Here is a 20,025-nt window from a genome sequence, read left to right on the forward strand (position 1 = left end):
AGAAAAAGATGCTGATGCGGACGATAGATGGTCCAAACACAAACCTTCGAACAACAATAATAGTCCAACGAAAAATATCCTGTGCTATCCCTAAACAACTTTAAACATATACAAGTCGGAGACGATGTGTTTTGTTGAAGCATCCAATATCCACAACCCGGCAGCTGTAACGGGACCAAAGACGACGATTCACACAATGGACTACGTTCCACAACGATGAAACTAATATCCTTCCACCTTGTTCGTCCCGTTCCGTGTATTATATTGATGGTAGCCATGGGAGCGTTTAGGCTGATGAACGTGAATCCAACCGGTCTTTTAGTCAGGATCATTCAAAGTTAGCGCCGGATGTAGATATAACCTATACGAACCTACCGACCGATACAACGTGCGAGGTGGAGCACTATAATAACAACAACAACTGCCGTTAAATTTCATGTATTTCAGCGAAACCATTCACTGGCGACATTCTCAAACGGGACACAATCTAGTGAGGAGAAAAAGAACAAGAAGAAGAAGAAGTTTGTTGGAGCCAATTCTGATTGAGTGATTTAGAATGTGTGTCTAGCATTATCTTTTGTCACGCATCACAGCACCTTCGTTTAAAACGTACCGAGGAAACGCTGACTTTGGGTTTTGTTTCTTGTCATTTCATGTTTTACGGGTGTTTCGATTTATATCACGTTGTGCGGATCCCGACTATAATCCTGTTTTGATTGAGCAAGCAGTGAAATATAATCGAGTAAGAGACCAACATGTTACGATTTTACCATAGCTAGAAGCTCCATTTTTGTATCAAATAAAACATTATTGTTGATTGATTCGAATCTTCAAATAGCTTTTTTTTATTCTTCTTCCTTTCAGATGTTCAACATAGCACACTCCTGTCACATCGCAAGCAATACGAACCGGTGATGAGTCATTCTTGCCATCAACACCATCACCGAGAAAATCGCTATCACTGCATTGGATCTAGGCCAAAGAGTAAAAAATGGCCTAAGCATCAGTTATGGCTGCTATACGCCGGGTTGCTGCAGCTGGCATGTCAGCTTTCCTTCGGGCATGCCCTCCAGCAGCAGCAACAGGTCTCTCGAATGGAATCTGCAGATCTGGAATCATCTACGTCCGTTTCAGCTACTCTTCCACCCTGCGAACCTAGAGCTTTGGAGGAGGTCCCACCCGACCCGTACTACGATGTGTCAGATATTACCATCACAGCTGCCAAATCGTTTGCTGATTTCCTTGCCAGCAACAAAATTGACACCAGCAAAGACGATCGGAAGTTGAGCATTGCCCGGGAGAAAGCCAACGAACTTGCCAGTATTGTGCTCAAGGAAGACGAAGGTCTGCTGGCAGTAGGCATCGCTTCTCCCCGGTTACCGTTGGCAGTGGTGCAGTTTCGTGACAAAATCGACGCCGGCCATGTCAATTTGGCGGAAAGTAAAAGCTTCCTGTCGACCTACTGGCGGGAGCTTGGGGTGGCCTGGAATCAAAGCAACGGAGCACAGTTCTGGGGGGCACCATTCCGGGACTGTGGTCCCCTATACGGTCGGTGGCTGTGGCCTTTCAGCGTGACGGTGGAATCACAAGGATACAAGTAAGTACAGCAGAGCGTGTTACACTGGAAACCCGTAGCAATTACCACTAATTGAATTCGATTCGGTTTCATTCGCCACTTCCCACCCGGACAGCTCGTAAATTCCAATTATATATGCGTCTCACATTCCGCTCGTAGTAATGATTATTATTCCTACGCGTTCCGACTGCCAACAGCCGGTGGTGACAGCTGAGTGCTGTCGGATATTAACCATTTGTTTCCGAGATGCTTTCAACAATAAATGTTTCTATGCTTCCCGCCGATGAATACTATCGTAGAAATCGTTACTGACTCCAGTAATATAATGTTCATTCAAATAATTTGAATCGTAGCTGACGGCACGCAATAAGAATTGAACTTAAGGCTCCTGACAGATATTGCACTTCTAAATCAGTTCGCCTGCTTACTTGTGATTGCTCAATGAGTGCACAGAAAATACTCGTTTTCGAATATTTTCAGTATATTTCTCTAAAGGCCGTATAAGCAATTGAGTAGAACTGAAAACTACTTTCCATATTTTTCGAGAGTCAGAAACATAACCGGAAAAATAAAAAATTAATTATTGTTCAAGTTATTCAATTCAAAACACCGTTCTATGCTGCGAGTGAGCAGTTAGAATTGGATTTATCATAAAACTAGTCCAAGTTCCGATCGAGATTCAGATCATAGAACATGTCTTATCAGATTACCTGAACATAGACCCAAACCGGTAATATGATAAGTACCTGGTCAAGTACCTAGTTCAGGATCAGAAATTGACCCTTTCAAGAACCTAAATCGACGGTTGGTCCAAGGCTAAAATCTGATCTTGGACCTGTTCCAGTAATGTGGTAAGTCTAGGTCCAGATCTAGATAAAATTCTATCTCTCTGTTCTAGTATCTGGACCTCAGTTATTATCTGAAGCAAAAATAAGGCTCAGGTGCAGATGCATGGACGGATTCGGAAACTTAACCTCCATTTTAGACCTTAAATCAGGAGCTGGACCTAGATCTGAATTCTTGACAAGAGTTTTAAGCCTAAATTGTTGAGGTCCACAGTTTTGGGCTTGGACCTGGTTTCTAGATCTGAATTCTAAACCTGAATTTTATACCAAATTCTGAGCCCAAATTATTAACCTAATTTTGAAACGTGAATTGTGAAAGTCTTATGAACATGTTTATTTCAGTACACATTCTTCACCCAAGTAAAAATTTTTGATACGCTAGCTTTTTAGTGACTAGTTTGGAACCAGAAATTTGAGTGATTGTTATACTAACATACCACTGTGTGACTCCTTAGTTATACGGGTGCATAGTAAAATTTACCGGAAAATATAAATACTTTGTAGTTCAAGACGTTATTATATTTACGGATTATTCGTAAATTTAACTGAACTTCGGTAATAAACGACGAAAAAGAAAGTATAATTATGACAGTAAGATGTTTAATGCAATTTACCGATCGTTCAGCAAATAAAATTAAAACTATCATAGAGCCAATTTGTTCTGATTCCTGATTCCAGTATAGAGCGAGAAGACTAGTGTTTGATGAACAGAGAAGATGTTTGGATGTATGGTGCCGGTCGTGAGACGACCAGGATGTAGACCATGTTCGATGTACGTTCTATCATGCTAAGTCGTTTTTTAGAACTCTGTCTATCAGAAGGCTTAGGGTGGCGAAATGGTAACGCATATGCACGAAAATCATGAAAAGGCAGGTTCAAATCCTGTCTCTGAGCGTATCTTTTTCCAAAAAATCATCTTTTCTGTAAGTTTTTCATTCATTTGGCTTCTCCAATATATGTTTCCACTCAGTCATTGCAAAAACCAAAAAAATACAGTGCATCGACTTTTTTTTTTTTTCAAATAAAATTTTTATTAGGCTCATTTGCTTTAGCTTAACGTGGCCGATTGTCTTGTTGTTAGGGAGAGAGAAAGGGATGCCGTATTACGGGGCGGCATACTCCCCAGTTAGTAAGGGGACATAGGGAGGGTGGGACCTACACAGTATTGAATTGAAATTTGAATACATCATTGGTTTGTGGCATACATCTTTTAGACACATTTTGCGTTCGATGAATCTTCATGTTTTTCAGCTTGTAGCAATGAAGAGATTATTCTGGATTGGGATGCTTCGTTGGTGTGTTCTGACGTTGATGTGACGTTTTTGGGTAGCTTCCAGCAACTCAGTCAGTTCAAGGCAGGTGCATGCTCCGAAGCATCGTTTACACAGGCCATACTTCCAGCAACGTAAAGAAGAGTGCGGTAGAGCTGTAGACGAGAAAGAGATAGGGAGAGCACTAAATTTGAGCATTGATAGTTTTCAAGAAGTTATAGATGAGAGTCATATAAGGAAGAGTTGCCAAGACGTCGCGGACTGGTACGAAGGGTGGTATACCTCGGGCCCGAAGGGAACCTATGAGTTGGGACCTGGCATCACAATACTCGACACATGTCCAAACAACATGTTCGATGTCATGATAACCCTCACCGCAAACGCAGACACCACTCTCAGCGAGCCCCACACGACGGAGATGCGCGCTGAACATATAATGATTAGACATGAGCCTTGACATTACACGAATAAAGTCTCGGCTCACGTCCAACCCCCGGAACCAAGCTTTCGTCGATACCTGTGGGATTATTGAGTGTAACCATCGTCCCAGAGTTCCACTATTCCATGTATTCTGCCAGCTAGCTAGAGTTTTCTGACGACAGCAACTGAAAAATTCATTGAAGCAGATTGGTCTTTCATAGATATCACCTTCTAGTGCGCCCACCTTGGCTAACGAGTCCGCCCTCTCATTGCCCCGTATGGAACAATGTGAGGGGACCCAAACCAAGGTAATCTGGTATGATTTTGCAGATAAAGCACTCAATTGTTCCCGTATTTTCCCCAGGAAATACGGTGAGTGCTTTCCAGGCTTCACTGAACGGAGAGCCTCAATGGAACTGAGACTGTCCGATACAATGAAGTAGTGATCTGTGGGCAGAGTGTCAATGATCTCAAGGGTATACTGAATTGCAGCTAGTTCTGCGACGTAAACTGAAGCTGGATCACTGAGTTTATAGGAAGCGGTGAAATTTACATTGAATATACCGAAGCCAGTGGACCCGTCTAGATATGATCCGTCAGTGTAAAACATTTTATTACAGTCGACTTCTTTAAATTTATTATTAAAAATTTTTGGGATCTCTTGAGGGCGTACAGGATCCGGGATTCCACGAATTTCTTCTTTCATGGATGTGTCGAAGAACACAGTAGAATTAGAAGTATCCACAAAATGAACACGATTGGGAACAAACGAAGAAGGATTTATATTCTGAGCCATGTAGTCAAAATACAAGGACATAAAACGGGTTTGTGAATTAAGCTCGACGAGCTTTTCAAAGTTTTCTATCACCATCGGATTCAAAATGTCGCATCGGATTAGCAGTCGATATGAGAGATCCCAGAACCTGTTTTTCAACGGTAAGACGCCCGCCAGCACTTCAAGACTCATCGTATGGGTTGATTGCATGCAACCCAAGGCAATACGTAAACAACGATACTGAATTCTTTCCAGTTTAATGAAATGAATATTCGTAGCGGAGCGGAAACAGAAACATCCATATTCCATTACTGACAATATCGTCGTTTTGTACAACCTGATCAGGTCTCCTGGGTGAGAGCCCCACCAAGTTCCGGTTATTGTACGAAGGAAATTGATTCTCTGTAGGCATTTTCGTTTCAAATACCTAATGTGACATCCCCAGGTACCTTTGGAATCGAACCAGACCCCGAGATATTTAAATGTGAAAACCTGAGCTATGGTTTCACCCCCTAGTTGAAGCTGTAATTGCGCAGGTTCTCGCTTCCTTGAAAATACAACCAGCTCAGTTTTCTCCGTAGAGAACTCGATACCCATTTGAAAAGCCCATGTCGACAAGTTGTCGAGGGTATCTTGCAATGGTCCTTGGAGATCGGCAGCTTTGGGTCCTATAATAGACACAACACTGTCGTCGGCAAGTTGTCTTAGCGTGCAAGATGTGTTGATACATTCATCAATGTTATTTACGTAAAAGTTGTATAAAAGGGGGCTTAAGCATGAGCCCTGAGGAAGACCCATGTAACTGAATCGCTTTGTCGTCAAATCACCATGCTCAAAATGCATGTGTTTCTCGGACAATAGATTATATAAAAAGTTGTTCAAAACTGGTGAAAGACCATGCTGATGCAACTTCTCAGATAGAACGTTATTGGAAACTGAATCGAATGCCCCCTTGATGTCGAGGAAAACTGATGCCATTTGTTCTTTACGAGCAAATGCCATTTGAATTTCTGTTGAGAGCAACGCTAGACAATCGTTCGTTCCTTTGCCCCTGCGGAACCCAAATTGTGTACCTGAAAGCAATCCATTTGTTTCGATTCAATTGTCTAGACGGAAGAGAATCATTTTCTCCAACAATTTCCGAATACAGGAAAGCATAGCAATCGGCCGATACGAATTGTGACCGGAGGCTGGTTTTCCAGGTTTTTGAATAGTAATAACTCTCACTTCTCTCCATTCGTGTGGGACAATATTACCCTCGAGGAACTTGTTGAATAAATTCAACAAGCACCTTTTGGCAGAGTCGGGCAGATTTTTCAACAAGTTGAATTTAATTCTGTCTAACCCCGGGGCTCTATTGTTACACGACAAGAGCGCAAGTGAGAACTCTACCATCGAAAACGGTGTTTCGTTTGTATTCAATGTCGCGACGCGGGATATCTTCTGTTCCGGAACAGAATCAGGACATACTTTCTTAGCGAAATCAAATATCCAGCGGTTAGAATATTCCTCGCTTTCGTTCGCGTGATTTCGATTGCGCATGCGACGGGCCGTATTCCAAAGAGTGCTCATTGCTGTTTCTCTCGTTAATCCGTCAACAAACCTTCGCCAGTAACCGCGTTTCTTAGCTTTAATCAGACTTTTCATTTGAAATTCTAACGCCGCGTATTTCCGATAATTATCTGGAGTTCCGTTCCTTCTAAACGAGATGAAGGCTGAAGCTTTTTTCGTTTTCAGCTCTGAGCACTCTTTGTCCCACCATGGGTTGGGAGAACGCATACTAGTTTGCGCGCTAGGTACTCGTTTCGTCTGAGCTTGAATTGCGGTGTCAAGAATCAAGCCAGCCAAAAATGTATACTCTTCCTCCGGAGGAAGCTCCTGTGATGTTTCCAGTTTCTCAGACATCGAGCTCGCGTAACGTTTCCAATCAATGTTTCGTGTGAAATCGTACGAAACATTGATTGTTTCCGATGGTCTTCCACGGTTGGTGATAGAAACTATGATCGGCAAGTGATCGCTACCGTGAGGATCACAGATTACCTTCCACTTGCAATCTAACTGTAGCGAAGTCGAGCAAAGGGATAAATCCAGCGCACTTGGTTGTGCTGGTGGTCTAGGGTTCCGTGTCATTTCTCCCGTGTTTAGAATTGTCAAATTGAAGTTGTCACACAGATCTTGAATTAACGAAGAACGATTATCATCATATAAGCAGCCCCATCCTGTACCATGCGAGTTAAAGTCCCCTAAAACCAGCCGCGGTGAAGGAAGAAGTTCTATGATGTCTGCAAGCCGACGATGCCCTATCGAGACTCTGGGAGGAATGTAGATAGAAGCTATACATAGATCTTTGCCTTTAATATTAATTTGGCAAGCAACAACTTCAATTCCCGGTGTCGAGGGGAGGTTAATACGATAAAATGAATAGCACTTTTTAATCCCTAAAAGTACCCCTCCATAAGAGTCTTCTCGGTCCAGGCGGATTATGTTAAAATTATGGAAGTCGAGGTTGATGTTAGAAGTAAGCCAAGTTTCACTCAAGGAGAATACATCGCAATTATGAGTATGTATTAAGTGTTTGAAAGAATCAAGTTTTGGGATGATACTTCTGCAATTCCACTGAAGCACAATGATCATATCTTCGATTCTCAGTGGTAAATTATCCATCAAAAGATACGATCGCTGCAAGGAGGGGCCATTGTTCAGTCAACTGTTTTAAAAATGTCCTTACTGTTGGCAGTAGAGCAGTTAGGAAGCTTTTCAGAGGATCAGTAATATTGAAGGCTGTTAATATCCAGTCCACGATATCAGAAAATTTCAATAATCCAGCGTTTGTTGGATTTTCTGGTTGTGCTTTGGGGTCATTCGGGGTTTTTGATGCCCCAGGAAGTGCTGGGTACTCCTTATCATCCCTAAGTTTTTTGAACCCAGGAGGTGTTTGCTTCGGTTTTGAGTCAGCACTTTTTGTTTCCGTTTGGTTCTTTTGTGACGAAGAGGACAGTCTGAGGCCTTTACGAGGAAGCTTGGGAGAAGCCAGATTTTGTCTTTTCCTGCTTCCTTCAACCTGTGTGTAGGAAGGTCCTTCGCCTGGGTCGTCAGAGGTATCCTCTTCAACTGGCAAGATTGCAAACGGGTTCTCAGGGGTCGATGGAGTGGTTCTTTTTAAGATTTCCGCATAAGAACGTTTGGAACGTTCTTTCACGGATCGCTTCAATTTCTCCGCACGCTGTATGTACGTAGGGCACACCGAAAGATCATGAGGATTCTCCCCGCAGTAGCAACACTTTTCCACTGCTCTTCTGCAGAGATCGTCCTCATGGGCCTCTCCGCATTTGCCGCATCGCAGTTTGTTGCAACAATAGGTTGCCGTATGACCTAGCTGTTTGCAGCTTGTACAATGCATTACCCGCGGTACATACAGCCGAACAGGTAGACGAACTCCACTCACTACCAAATAATTTGGAAGTGCAGATCCGGCAAAAGTCACGCGAAATGAGTCCGATTGGTAAAATTTACCATCTATCGATTTGGAGTGCAATTGCTTGCACTCCAAAATTTTCACTGGTTGAAGGTCGGGGTTTTTGAAACGGCCTACCCCGTCCTTCATCAGATCTTCGATTGTCAGACTTTCGTCACGGACCACACCGTCGATCTCCACCACATGAGACGGGACGTACACGCGGTACTCCTTCGTGAACAACTCGTTGGTAGCAATCCCGTTTGCTTGCTTCAGGTCGGACACAACAACGCGTAACTTGTTTGGCGAAACCTTATCTATTGTTTTTATTGCCGAGTAATGTTTTTCCAGGTCCCGAGCAATATTTAAAACTCTGAGAGACTTTAATTTGGGCCGGAAGTATACCACCCACGGACCCCCCGAGCCATCGTCTTGGTAAACTTTTTGGCGAGCAGGCAATATCTTAAAGGGAGATGGAGGCATCGGAGAGGGAAATGGCATCGGAGAGGGAGATGGTATCGGAGGGGGAGATGGTATCGGAGGGGGAGATGGTATAGGAGGGGTAGATGGCATCTCGGAAGCAAACTCAGCCTCTAAATGTTCTTCGTTCATTCGTTCAGCTTCGCCCTCCTCCGAGACACCCCCACTGTCATCAATATTCATATTTAAAGTGCGGGAGTAAAGAAGTCTCCCGCACTTGAAATGAAAAAGAAAGAAATAAAATGAAAAGAAAATATATGAATAGTAAAAGTTGAAAGAAAAAGTTTGAGAAAATACTTAACAGTATGTCACGGTAAGCTGTTAGGTGAGTTGCTCCTTCACTCCTTCGTTGTGCTTCAGCGTGACTTTGACTCAGGATTTGGCTGCTGTGATGCGGGTAGCAAACAATAGAAATAACTGCTGCCCGAGGATAGCACAATAGCGTCTACTGTCGATACTGATACAAAACCGGTGCACAGACAGAACTCACTTGCGGGGATGCTACTTTTTATCACTTTTATTTAATGCCTATACTACAGCCTCTGCTGTGATAGGCACCTTCGTCTTACCGATGTCGATTGTTAAAAAACGCGTGTGCTCACTTCGAACATTCGGTTACGAATGAGTGCATCGACTTTGAAAAAACAGTACATTTGGCAGTACGCATTCAATCTAACAATAGTGAATTATCAGATAATTTATTTCCATAATCTCAATAGTTTTTTATTCTTACCTCTTAAGATATTTTAGTTCACCTAAAAATAACAAATTAATCACCAAACATTTTTTTGCACAAAAGTTCAATTTTTTTTCGAATAAACTGATATTTTACCTTTTTGGTTTCTATTGTTTTAAATCAAAAGAATTTAGCAAAATTGTTGTTACGCATTTTGAATAAGAATTAATTATGAAAAAAAAAACATGATGAAAAGAAGAGAAAGAAAAAAATCCATTTATTGTTTGCATGTGCATGTATTGGGAGCGCGTCATTTCGCAAAAGCCATTTCATCAAAAGTCGTTCCATCGACTGCCATTTCGCCGAATGTCATTTCTCCGAAAGTCGTTTCTCCGAATAGGTCATTTCGCCGAAGGTCCCGCCTTCGGAAGCGGCAACCTTTCGCATACAAACCTGTAACCTGTAACTGTCCATTTTCACTCAATAAACGGAAAACACCAAGAACCAAGATTTGATGTTTATTGGCTAATAAAGTCAACAAGTTTTCTTGGGAACACCGTTCTGATGTTCATAAATCAATCTTTATTCAAGACTACAAGAATCAATCTTTATTTAAGAAGTACAATTGTAGGTCAACAAAACGGGCGTTAACGCTATCATCTTTCATTTATCTTTATTTTAAATTAATTTCAAATACAATTATTAAGACAATTGCAGGATTCGGCGAAATGGCGTTCGGCGAAGTAACCCATTCGGCGAAATGGCTTTTGGCGAAACGACTTCTGGGGAAATGACCCTGACCTATTTTTTTTCACTACGTGTTTTCTCTTTTCTTTCTGACGTTTTGTATTGCGGCAAGTCGAAATTCGATGCGTTATAGATAATTACTCTGTCGTAATTTTTGATAATAGAATATAGTATATTTTAATGAGAAAATACAATACAAATTTAAATACAATACATTTAAGGGTAAGAAACAATACTGTTAAATACAGTACGGATACGAGTGTTATATATGGGGCATTCCACGCAAAATCAGCCACCCAAAATTTTTTTTTCATCTAACTATTTTTTTTCGGTAAAGAACTCGAAAATATTCGACACGTACTTTTTTATTTCAATATTTTTTTTTTCCATAAATACGTTTATTTCTTAAGGCAGTTTACATAAGTTTTTCTTCGCCGTAGCATCACTTTTACATAATATTCTTATCCTAATTTAATTCTAACATAGTCACAACGTTTTGAATTTATTAAAACATATTCTCTTATAGCTTAAATATCATCTTAGGTAACTCGTCATTAATTATGAAATCTACTCGGAAATATTATTTGAACCAAACGATTAACTTCTATAAATTATAAAATAAGCTGTTATTTTCAGACATTTTGTTGATAATTTCATAAACTGTTTCGAGTTTGTTTGTATCATTACATAATTTTTATTCTAATTTAGCTATTGGTTGAACTCATGGACGCAGCTGGGATCAGAACTAAGTCTTAAAAGGGGCCTTTATTAAATTGAAACTCCAATTTTCTTTACGAAATGATAAATAAGTTTCATGTATGAAAGGTCACGACAAGCAAGAATGTCTCGAACTGGGATATTGGATAGTCTACCTTGGGTACGCAAAGAATTTATTAGTTGAGATCTGACATCACGATACTCCACGCATGTCCAAACTACATGATCAATATCCCGATAACCTTCTCCGCAAGCACAATGATTAGTCTCGGAGAGCCCAATTCGAAGGAGATGTGCATCTAACGTGTAGTGATTGGACATGAGTCTGGACATCACACGAATGAAATCCCTACTCACATCCAGTCCCCTGAACCATGCATTTGTCGATATTTTCGGAATAATTGAGTGCATCCACCGACCCAGATCATCTCTATCCCAAGAAGCTTGCCAGCTGGCAAGTGTTCTTTGGCGAGACGAGCTATAGAATTCGTTGAAAGCAATCGGTCGCTCATAAATTTCACCCTCAATAGCACCACGTTTGGCTAAAATATCGGCTCTTTCATTGCCAGGAATGGAGCAATGAGCCGGGACCCAGACTATAGTGATTAGATAATTATTGTTCAGTATGTCGTTCAGGCACTGTTTTATTTTGCCCAGGAAAAACGGTTCATTTTTGCCAGCAGCGTTTGAGCGAATGGCTTCAATTGCACTCAGACTATCTGTGAAGAGGAAATAATGGTTTGGAGATAATGTGACGATTACACTCAAACTATAATGAACTGCTGCTAGCTCTGCTATATAAACAGATGCAGGTTCTTGAAGCCTAAATGAGGCCGAAACATTACTGTTGAACATACCAAACCCTGTCGCTTCTTCAATTCGCGATCCGTCCGTATAAAACATTTTCTCAGAGTCAATATGCCTGAACTTACTTGAAAATATTTTTGGGATTTCCGTCGAGCGTAGATGATCCGGGATTCCACGCACTTCACGCTGCATGGATGTATCGAAAAATAAAGTTGAGTCAGGGGCACTTAGGATGCTGACACGGATAGGAATATATCTTGAAGGGTTGATTTCCTGTGACATATGGTTAAAATATACTGTCATAAATTTTGTTTGAGATCGAAGCTCGACTAGTCGTTCGAAATTATTAATTACCATGGGATTCAGCACCTCACATCTTATTAGCAGGCGTGATGAAAGCTCCCAAAATCGATCTTTTAATGGAAGAACTCCCGCCAGAACTTCAAGACTCATTGTATGTGTCGAATGCATGCAGCCTAAGGCAATTCGCAAACAACGGTACTGAATTCGCTCAAGTTTGATAATATGAGAGTTTGCAGCGGAACGAAAACAAACACATCCATATTCCATCACTGAAAGTAACGTTGTCTGATACAATTTTATTAGATCTTCCGGATGAGCACCCCACCAAGATCCTGTTATTGTTCGAAGAAAATTTACTCTTTGTTGGCATTTCGTTATCAGATACCTAATGTGTCCTCCCCACGTGCATTTGGAATCGAACCACACCCCGAGGTATTTAAAAGTTAAAACCTGTTGGATCATTCTTCCCATCATATGGAGCTGAAGCTGCGCGGGATCATGCTTTCTTGAAAAGACGACTAACTCTGTTTTCTCCGCAGAGAATTCGATACCAAGATGAACAGCCCAAACGGACAAGTTATCTAAGGTATCTTGCAATGGTTTATGCAGATCAATAGCTTTGGGCCCAGTAACTGAAACCACGCCATCATCTGCCAATTGTCTTAGTGTACATGGGGTTACTAGACAGCTGTCAATGTCATTCACGTAAAAATTATAGAGGAGCGGACTGAGGCATGAGCCTTGCGGGAGACCCATGTAGCTAATTCTGAATGTTGCCAAATCGCCATGTGAAAAATACATGCACTTCTCTGACAAAAGGTTGTGCAAATAATTATTTATAACCGCTGGAAGTCCATGTTGGTGGAGCTTGTCTGAAAGAACATCAATGGAAACTGAATCAAATGCTCCTTTAATGTCTAAAAATACAGATGCCATTTGTTGCTTTTGAGCGAAGGCAATTTGGATGTCAGACGAAAGTAATGCAAGGCAATCATTCGTCCCTTTATTTCTACGGAAGCCAAACTGAGTATCTGACAACAAACCGTTCGTCTCGACCCAAGTGTCGAGACGTCGCAGAATAATTTTTTCGAACAATTTTCTGATGCAGGACAACATCGCAATGGGTCTATATGAGTTGTGATTGGAAGCTGGTTTCCCCGGCTTTTGAATGGCGATAACTTTCACTTGTCTCCAGTCAGGTGGAACAATATTTTGCTCAAGAAACTTGTTGAACAATTCCAACAAACGTCTTTTTGCGAGGTCGGGCAGATTCTTCACCAAGTTGAATTTGATTCTGTTCAACCCAGGGGCGTTATTGTTACAAGACAAGAGTGCTATAGAAAATTCCATCATTGAAAATGGGTTATTAATAAAACCATTATTTGTTGGAGATTCCCGTATAATGCTCTGCGTAGGAACAGAATCTGGGCAAACTTTCCTAGCAAAGTCAAATATCCATCGGTTCGAGTATTCATCACTCTCATTGCCCACGTTACGATTCCTCATTCGTCTGGCCGTATTCCAAAGAGTGCTCATTGAGGTTTCTCTTGACAAACCTTCGACAAAATGTCTCCAATAGCTACATTTTTTGGCTCGAAGTATGCTCTTGTACTTGGTTTCTAAAACCATAAGTTTTTCAAAATTCTGAGGAGTTCCTCCTCCCCGTTTTAGAAACGTCTTGCAAGCATTTTGTTTTGCGAGTTTAGCCTCTGAGCACTCTTTGTCCCACCAGGGGTTGGGAGGCCTTCTGTTAGTCGTTGGCCCAGGAAAGCGTTTAGTTTGGGATTGTTCTGCGGCCTCCAGAATCGAACAAACGAGGAAGTCATATTCTTCAAGTGGAGGGAGCTCTTCCATTGAATTCAAAATACTAGAGATTCTACTTTGGTATTTAATCCAGTCGATATTTTTTGTCAAATCATATGGAATACTAGCTGAATTAGCAATACATTTGTTACAGCTAATTGAGATGATGATTGGTAAATGATCGCTACCGTGTAAATCAGGCAATATTTTCCAGGTGCAATCTAGTCGAATTGATGTTGAGCAAAGAGATAGATCTAATGCACTTGGGCGCGCAGGAGGTCTTGGGATCCGTGTCATGCTACCCATATTTAATACCGTCATGCTAAAATTGTCACAAATGTTTTGTATTAAAGATGATCTGCTATCATTGTAAACGGAACCCCACATCATTCCGTGCGAATTTAAATCCCCCAGAATCAATCGTGGAGCAGGAAGGGCTTCAACCATTTCATTAAGCTGTCGCTGTCCAACTTGTGCTTTTGGAGGAATATAAACCGAAGCTATGCAAATATCTTTGCCTTTAATGTTTATTTGGCAAGCAACAACTTCTATACTAGAAGTTGAAGGAATGTTTAATCTATAAAAGGAACAGCATTTCTTAATTCCCAAAAGCACTCCACCATACGGAGAGTCTCTATCGAGACGTATAATGTTAAAATCATTAAAATTTAAAGCTATGTTTGAAGTAAGCCATGTTTCGCATAAAGCAAATACATCACATTTTTGACTATGCAATAAAATTTTAAATGAATCAAGTTTTGGCATGATGCTTCGACAATTCCACTGCAGGACAGTGATTGTATCATTTGCGGCGGGTGATAAATTATCCATCAAAAGATACAAAACCTGAGACAATTGGCCATTGAGCTGATAACTGCTTCAAAAAATTTCTAGCTATTGGAAGGAATGCCATTATGAGGGTCTTTAAGGGTTCAGATATATTGAATGCTGAGAAAATCCATTCAACAATTTCCGAAAACTTCAGTAATCCTGTTGGTGGCTGTGAAATGGAGCCCACAGGATTATTACCTTTTTCTGTGCTAGATCCTGGATTGGTTTGTGAATTTGACAAACCAGGAGGCACAGTCTTTGGTTTTGACTTTTTTTGTTTAACACAGGGATCTTTTTTTGAAGATGAAACTTTAGGTGTCTTTTTTGGTAATTTGGAAGAAGACTTCTTTCTCTTAACTGACCCTTGGGTAGTGGTAAACGAAATTTATTTCAATATGGTACGTGAAATTTTCGAGATATGATTTTTTGAAATTTCGACTTTTTGAAAAAGAGCCTGTTTTCAACAGCCTATACTGTAAAATTTAATAAAGATACAAAATAATAAAGATCCTTAGCTTTCAAATAAGCGATTCCATAAAACAACCTTCAAAAATAATATAATGAAAAAAATTAAAAATTAATAAACAAATAAAAAAAATTCAAACTTGGGCCTAATTTTTTTTTTTCTCTTTTTTGTTGAAAAAAGAAACCTTAGGGGTTTAACTCAATCTTGGCAAAGTTTCAGAGTAGAAAGATCAATACTCGGAGCAGTGAATTTTTCAAATACGACCCGCACGCGCGTAGCGTACCGCAGCGCAATTCGCTCGGATACGGGCGTAAAAGGCTATCCGCATTATCGGCGTTGACTTTTTTCTGCTTCGGCTATGGCTGAGCTGCACATGCATTCTTCCATTGCTCGAAAACAAACTTCATATTTTCGAAATGTGAATTGAAGAGTGACGAAAGCTTCATAGTTTGCGATTTTGCGAAAAAGGCGTAATGCCTTCGTTATTCAAAACGCCATAACTGGCTTTCATTGGAACAACGATAAAATTGTTTTTTGTTTTGTATTATAAAATGAACAACAAGATCGATCATAAAACATTAGTAATTATTTCTGGTTGCAAGAAACATGACGCAATAGCTGTGTATGTTTTTCTCGAAGCTCTTAATCAATATGTTTCACAATACTATCCACATATACGCAAGTGCCTCTATTTTTCTGACGGCGCTCCTCAGCAATTCAAAAATGCGACGGTACTGGAGGAACTATCAAAAGAATGGCACGTCGTGCAAGTTTACAAATGATCAATGATTGTCAGTCATATACAAATGTTCGGAAGATTATGTAAAAGCAGAGAAATTTCTTAAAAATCGTTTCGAAAAATGTAAAATAATTTCTGGAACAAAATCGTTTCACTATGCTGCGCCGCACAGAGATAAGGAATTAAAATTGAAAGTTTTCTCTTCCCAGGACACGTTTGAAGTATGGAGTTTTGGTAAACCAGAAAAACCAAATGATAGAAAAATTGCAACTGTGCAAACAATTTATGTCATCATTATTTTATTACTCACGTAAATCCTTTGTCCCAATTTTACCCGTTTTCTGCCTGAAACAATAAACTGACAGAGTTAAGTACGATTCCGACGGTCCGGCTTCTTCCGTCACTGTCATCGAATCGTCAACATCCGTCACCGTCATTCTGATTCACACGATCCGGTTTCCTATCCGTGTCCGTCATGTCATTTTCTTACACGCAGAATTTGAAGAACTTAGTTTCGCACAATTTTATGTCACTAATACAAAATCTGGGAGCTTTTGAAGCCAATCGACTTGTTGTTTCCCTATTTTTTAATCGAATAAATAGCTTTCAAAATTAACTAGAAAGAGGAAAAAACAAAACAATCAGTTCCACTCAACAACGTAATGTACTTTGCAAATCTACTGATCAGTTTAATTACTTACTTGTATGTATTCGGTGTCAAGATCCCACTCTTAAACGAAATATAGTTTAAGAGTGGGATCTTGACACCGAATACATACATAACAAACGTCAGCTCAATACCGTAATCATATGAACCGAGCATGTGTGCGATAATCCCAGTCCGTCAAATATTCCTTGGGAGAAAAGTTGACGTTCCGGATCTCTGCTGGATCGTGTGAATGCGCTAAGGGAAAACTCATTTGACTAATTTTGGCGGAGGCTGTCGTTCCGGTGACAATGACGGAAGAAGCCGGATCGTCTGAATCGTACATTAGGATTCGATCTGACATGTGTCGATAAGTTAAGCCAGTATCCGAGCGAATTGCGCTGTGGTACGCTCCGCGCGTGCGGGTCGTAATTGAAAAATTCACTGCTCCGAAAGTATTGATCTTTCCACTTTGAAACTTTGCCAAGATTGAGTAAAACCCCTAAGGTTTCATTTTTCAACAAAAAAAAAGAAAAAAAAATTAGGCCCAAGTTTGAAATTTTTTTATTTGTTTATTAATTTTTAATTTTTTTCATTCTATTAACTTTGAAGGTTGTTTTATGGAATCACTTATTTGAAAGCTAAGGAAAAGACGAATATTTCAGGTCTTGGACGAATTTTTGTATCTTTATTAAATTTTACAGTATAGGCTGTTGAAAAAGGCTCTTTTTTGAAAACGCGAAATTTCAAAAAAGCATATTTCGAAAATTTCACGTACCATATTGAAATAAAAAATACGTGTCGAATATTTTCGAGTTCTTTACCGAAAAAAAATAGATAGATGAAAAGAAAATTTGGGTGGCTGATTTTGCGTAAAATGCCCCATATACTTCTAGCTGCAAAGTCGGTGCACACAATGATATCAATAGGTTGAAATATACAAAAATCCATTTAGAAGAATAACACGTAAATAATAAAAGGCTTAACTTGTATCTCAATATTCGATTATTTCGACTCATTAAGTACTACCAGCCACGAAAATTAAATTGCATTTTATTGTGAGATTAGTAGTAGGGGAGAGTCGGCTGCCTTGGGCCACTCATGTTTTATCGAAAAGTATTACATTTTTTATTGTAAGTAAACGATTCCGAAATATGCCGTTTCACGCAAAAAAAAATTAAGAAGTCCTCAACACATAGAAAATCAGCATAAAAGCGCTAAGTGAATGTGGATTTCGGTTGCAAATTCACGATATAACTTCTAGTTTGGGGGAAATACCACCACACGGAACCACCCGCGATCCCATTTCAACCAGAATATTAGTTGATTTTCTGAATTCGATTGGTTAAAATTTGGTACAACTAATCGATTGTTGTTTTAACTTAACTGTTTGAAAAAAAATGCTGTCAATTAGTGAGGACACATACCTTTCAATTTCAACAAATATTTTAGTTGAAATAACTGGTGTTGTTATTGAAACAAAATTCTGTTAGTTGAAAAATAAATCGGTTTTATTTGTTTTAGACATTGCAAATAGTTGAATCAACTCTGATTCAATCGGAAATGATTGATGTAGAAAAACGTTTTTAATCAGCAAAAGTGCCCGGAGGGGCGAGTAAATTAGCGAAATTATTAAATTTACCTAAAATGAGTATTGAAAGATGATGCATTCAAACGGTTGAACTAAAGTTATGCACTGATCATTTTAGTCAATTTATATGAGCTTGTATGCATCAACCGCTGGGAATTGGAATTTTGCGACGGTAATTCGAAAGCGCAGCGTGATCTGTGTGTTTGAAACCCTTCGCTCCTGTTACTTTTATAAATTAAATTCATGCCAAAAAGCGTTTTATTGCTAATGCATGAACATCATCATCGGTATTAAACAGCTGGAAGTAAAACAGTCTGCTGGAAGAAAATCAATGCTCGAATTTGAAGCATAAAATTTTTGCGCATACTTGAAAGATTACGAGATGATTATTCATTAACATTGTCTGATTTGTCACCAAATCTTTTTCACCTTAAACAAGGTTAACTTTATCACAACACCGCTGTTAGATAATCACTTGTTATCATAAATTTTTCAAATCGAATCAACACAATTTCACCAAACGCTTTAACCATCGATGTTGTTTTCATTGACATTTTGAAGCGACGCGAACAGATTTCAACTAAAAAAGTTGTTGATTTTGCATTGCGATTATTGTTTTGCTTTCAACTGTCTCCGGCATTTGACAGCATTCAAAACAACATATTTTTCAACTACTTGAATATATGCAAATCAAAAACCATATTGTTTGAATCAAATAGAAATTAGTTAAATCAACTATCGCAAAAATCAAAAACTGCGATATCGCAATTTTATGATCGAAGGGATCTCCGTGCAATTATATTTGCAAGTAACAGTATTATTAAAGGTTTTATCAATAAATGCGGAATACGTTAATACCTTGCATTTAGAGTTATAAAAAAAATGTGAAAATGGTCGGAGGCTTTCAACTCTCTCCTATAGATTGAACTGGGTATCCGGCTACCGAGAATATTTAATGTCAATTATCTTGAAACGTTTATATTATTAACATTACCAGTAACGAATTGTGTTCAACGTTTGGCCAGTTTCAATAACCATTTAACTATAAAAATTTTCATGCTTCATCCAGACTACCTATAAATCTACTGATTCTGGCAGACAACTGGTCGACATGTGATTTATTTTCATCATTTCGATATGACGTCAGGTCGTCAGAAAATTAGTTTATCTTTTCCATCGATACTTAACAAGAAACAGATGAAAAAGATAGCTTAAAAAGTATCCCCAGAGGCATGACTGTTGAACCTTCGACTAACGCCAAACCATCTGGAACTCCCCTCCTTAGGCCGGTGGCCGGAGCTGACCGTTTTCAAATTGTTTTGCGTGTGACAAACGCAAAAATAAAGTTTCTCGAATTTGGTACAGCCACCTCGTATTCCCACTTGGCGTCATTCGTCCTTGAAAGTTTCGACGAAAACGTAACGAAACGAAACACAGACTTGCAGACAGCGAAAGAAGTTCTCGCAGTTATGCCGACACATTGGTATGTTGTGCGGATCAATTTTGTTTGATGTATTACCGGATCCATGTCATCTCTGTTCGTTATTCATGAGTTGAATTCTAGATCAATTACCGTTTTGCTCGTTATGAGTTGTAGATGCTACTTAAGGTGCTTAGGATTGCTCCTGGGAAAACATCACTCGCCCGGCAAGTTGTTAGAATGTTTTCGGGGAAAGGTGAATCGCAAATGCGTGAGAGCTACTTATTTATTCTCCCGGGCTATCACTTTAGGTTACTCTGCGTGACTATAAATATAACACCTGGTGCTGGAAACGACATTACAATTCATCATTTTGATTATATTATAGACGAAAAAAATTTCAAAGGAACTGTACACACTTAAAAAAAACCCTGTGATTTTACGTCTTATTAGATGCA

At 39.6% G+C, this 20,025-nt stretch overlaps 1 protein-coding gene across 6 annotated transcripts in view; it reads left to right on the top strand.

The window, feature by feature from the left end:
• The window catches only part of LOC131430247 (probable G-protein coupled receptor 158), a 214,987-nt gene that overhangs the window by 111,107 nt on the left and 83,855 nt on the right, over positions 1 to 20,025 (top strand). For all 6 annotated transcript variants that reach the window (XM_058595052.1, XM_058595049.1, XM_058595047.1 and 3 more), the window contains exon 3: positions 865 to 1,597. In XM_058595052.1, coding sequence (XP_058451035.1) covers positions 915 to 1,597 — 683 coding nt within the window. In that variant the 5' untranslated portion in view covers positions 865 to 914. The remainder of the gene's footprint in view (positions 1 to 864; positions 1,598 to 20,025) is intronic.

Source organism: Malaya genurostris, chromosome 2 (assembly GCF_030247185.1).
Source record: "Malaya genurostris strain Urasoe2022 chromosome 2, Malgen_1.1, whole genome shotgun sequence".
NCBI classification, from domain to species: Eukaryota; Metazoa; Arthropoda; class Insecta; order Diptera; family Culicidae; genus Malaya; species Malaya genurostris.